The following is a 2,157-nucleotide window of genomic DNA, read 5'->3' as shown; positions in this document are numbered from 1 at the left end:
TTCAGCGCCTCGGTGGCGTGGCGCGGGCCAGCCTCGGGCATGGCTTTGCTGAAACCCACCCTGTAAGGGGATGCACAAGGTGCTTCAGAAAGGTCTAGAGCTCCTCACCTGCTGTGGGCTGTAGACCCTGCCTGCTGCCTGCCCACGGCTCACAGGGTTGCAGGACAGGCAGCCCTTCCCAGGTTTTGCTCACTTGGCTACTGAGTGTGTGCTGGTCCCCGCTCACATCCTCCTCCTGCCGCAGCCATTACACGCGCCGATCCCAGCCGCTCCTCTCCACGGTGGTCTGGCTGGGGACATGGGGATGTTGAAAGGGATAAGCATGGAAGGAGCTGTGCGGCGGTTGCTCGGCTCCCCTGGCTGCTGCAGCCGCACACGTGCAGAGGGAATGGGGCTGTGCGAGGGTCCCCCAGCCCCCCACGGTGCTGCCTTCCCCCCAACAGCCAGGCCTGAGCTTGTGTCCTTGTGGGACAACACAAAACAATTTCTAAGCCTCTCCTTCCTTTGCAGGCATGTAATGAATTTACCACACATGTGATGAACCTTCTCAGAGAACAAAGCCGGACACGTCCCATTTCTCCCAAGGAGATTGAAAGGATGGTGGGCATCATTCATCGAAAATTCAGCTCCATCCAGATGCAACTCAAACAAAGTACTTGTGAAGCAGTAATGATTTTAAGATCAAGGTTCCTCGATGCCAGGTAAGAAGAGACGAGTGCCTCTGGCTCTTTGCTGGCGGGAAGGAGCGATTGCTGGGCAGGGACCCACTGGGAGAGGCTGCTCTGCTCCAGCAAAAGCCCAGGGCCCTCATCTTCTTGTCCTTTGCCCAGCAGCTGCTGCGAAAGGGAGGTTTCCTGCACAGAGCTTTTGTAAAGAGCAATGTCTTTTCTACATATTTTAGCGCAAAGAGTAGACTCGTTTATCCAATACTTGCTTGTTTAGCCTGCTTGTACGGGAGTCGCACAGGATTTGTGCAGAGGGCTGTTTTGTCACCCCAGCAGTTATTTAAACGGCTGCTGGTACCGATGTCTCACAGCATAAGGCCAGCCTTGCAAAAGCCTGCCCCATAATGGAAGAGCTAGGTTGTCTGGGAGGGACGTGCCCACAGGCTGCGGCTGATGCTGGGTTAGCAGCTGCGCACACCCGAGGTAAGAAGGGCGATGATGCTCCCGAAAGCCAGATCTGCTGGCCCATCTCCCAACAAGCTGTCGCCTGACTGGGGTGTGGGAGAAGGCAGCACCTTCGGAACCCCTCACAGCCAGCACGCAGATCCCTCGGACACCCGTGTCGCTGCTGGAGCTCAGAGCCTGCCAGCCTCCAAGGCGGGCTGCTCGTTCTGCAGGCTGCAAGGAAGCAGGCAGATGGGGATTAGGAGGGGGTTTATAGGCACAGCCAGATTTGTTTGGAAGCCCTGATGAGGTGGGATATTGATCCCCAGCCCCATCCCTTTGGCGAGGCTTAGAGCAGGGAGGAGCAGCAGGCACCATGCAGAGCCTCCCTTCAGCAGCTAGCTCCTGCTTCACACCTGAAAACTGTGAGGAGCTAAACAAGAGCAAAATAATTTTATTAACAAGGAGGTCACTGGCAGGTGTGGCAAATTAGGGTAATTACAAACAGTTGGAGGAAATGTCTACGGAGAGCTCCAGTAACTGTAGAAGGTAGAGCAGGGAGGAGCAGCAGGCACCATGCAGAGCCTCCCTTCAGCAGCTAGCTCCTGCTTCACACCTGAAAACTGTGAGGAGCTAAACAAGAGCAAAATAATTTTATTAACAAGGAGGTCACTGGCAGGTGTGGCAAATTAGGGTAATTACAAACAGTTGGAGGAAATGTCTACGGAGAGCTCCAGTAACTGTAGAAGGTAGAGCTTGCAGATGCACATTTTAAAGTGATTTCTTTAAAAAGGAGGAAGGTACATAAGGCAAAATGAGCGGAAGCACAGTAATGAGATAAACATAGCTCTAGGGAGAGTCTGCCTGCTCTAGGATACGGTGTAGTTAGCAGCTTCGTGATACCGCTGGAAGAGAGCGCTGGGGATTGCGCTCGGCTGCCTGCTGGCCTCGGGCGCAGGCAGTTTGATTGCAACCAGCCCTGAGGGGAAGGGAGCTCTGAAGGAGATGTTTAACTGGTGCTTTGGAGAGGATGTGCTGGGGAGAAGGA

At 54.4% G+C, this 2,157-nt stretch overlaps 1 protein-coding gene across 1 annotated transcript in view; it reads left to right on the top strand.

Moving 5' to 3' along the window:
* LOC104160277 (pre-B-cell leukemia transcription factor 3-like) overlaps positions 1 to 705 on the top strand; it is a 7,041-nt gene extending 6,336 nt beyond the window's left edge. Inside the window, exon 4 of the mRNA XM_009698371.1 lies at positions 511 to 705. Within this exon, the coding sequence (XP_009696673.1) occupies positions 511 to 705 (195 nt within the window). The remainder of the gene's footprint in view (positions 1 to 510) is intronic.
* The last annotated feature ends 1,452 nt before the right edge of the window (positions 706 to 2,157 follow it).

Source organism: Cariama cristata, unplaced genomic scaffold, assembly GCF_000690535.1.
Source record: "Cariama cristata isolate BGI_N322 unplaced genomic scaffold, ASM69053v1 scaffold26340, whole genome shotgun sequence".
NCBI classification, from domain to species: domain Eukaryota; kingdom Metazoa; phylum Chordata; class Aves; order Cariamiformes; family Cariamidae; genus Cariama; species Cariama cristata.
Note: the sequence above shows the minus strand (reverse complement) of the source record. Positions and strands in the feature narration are given on the sequence as shown.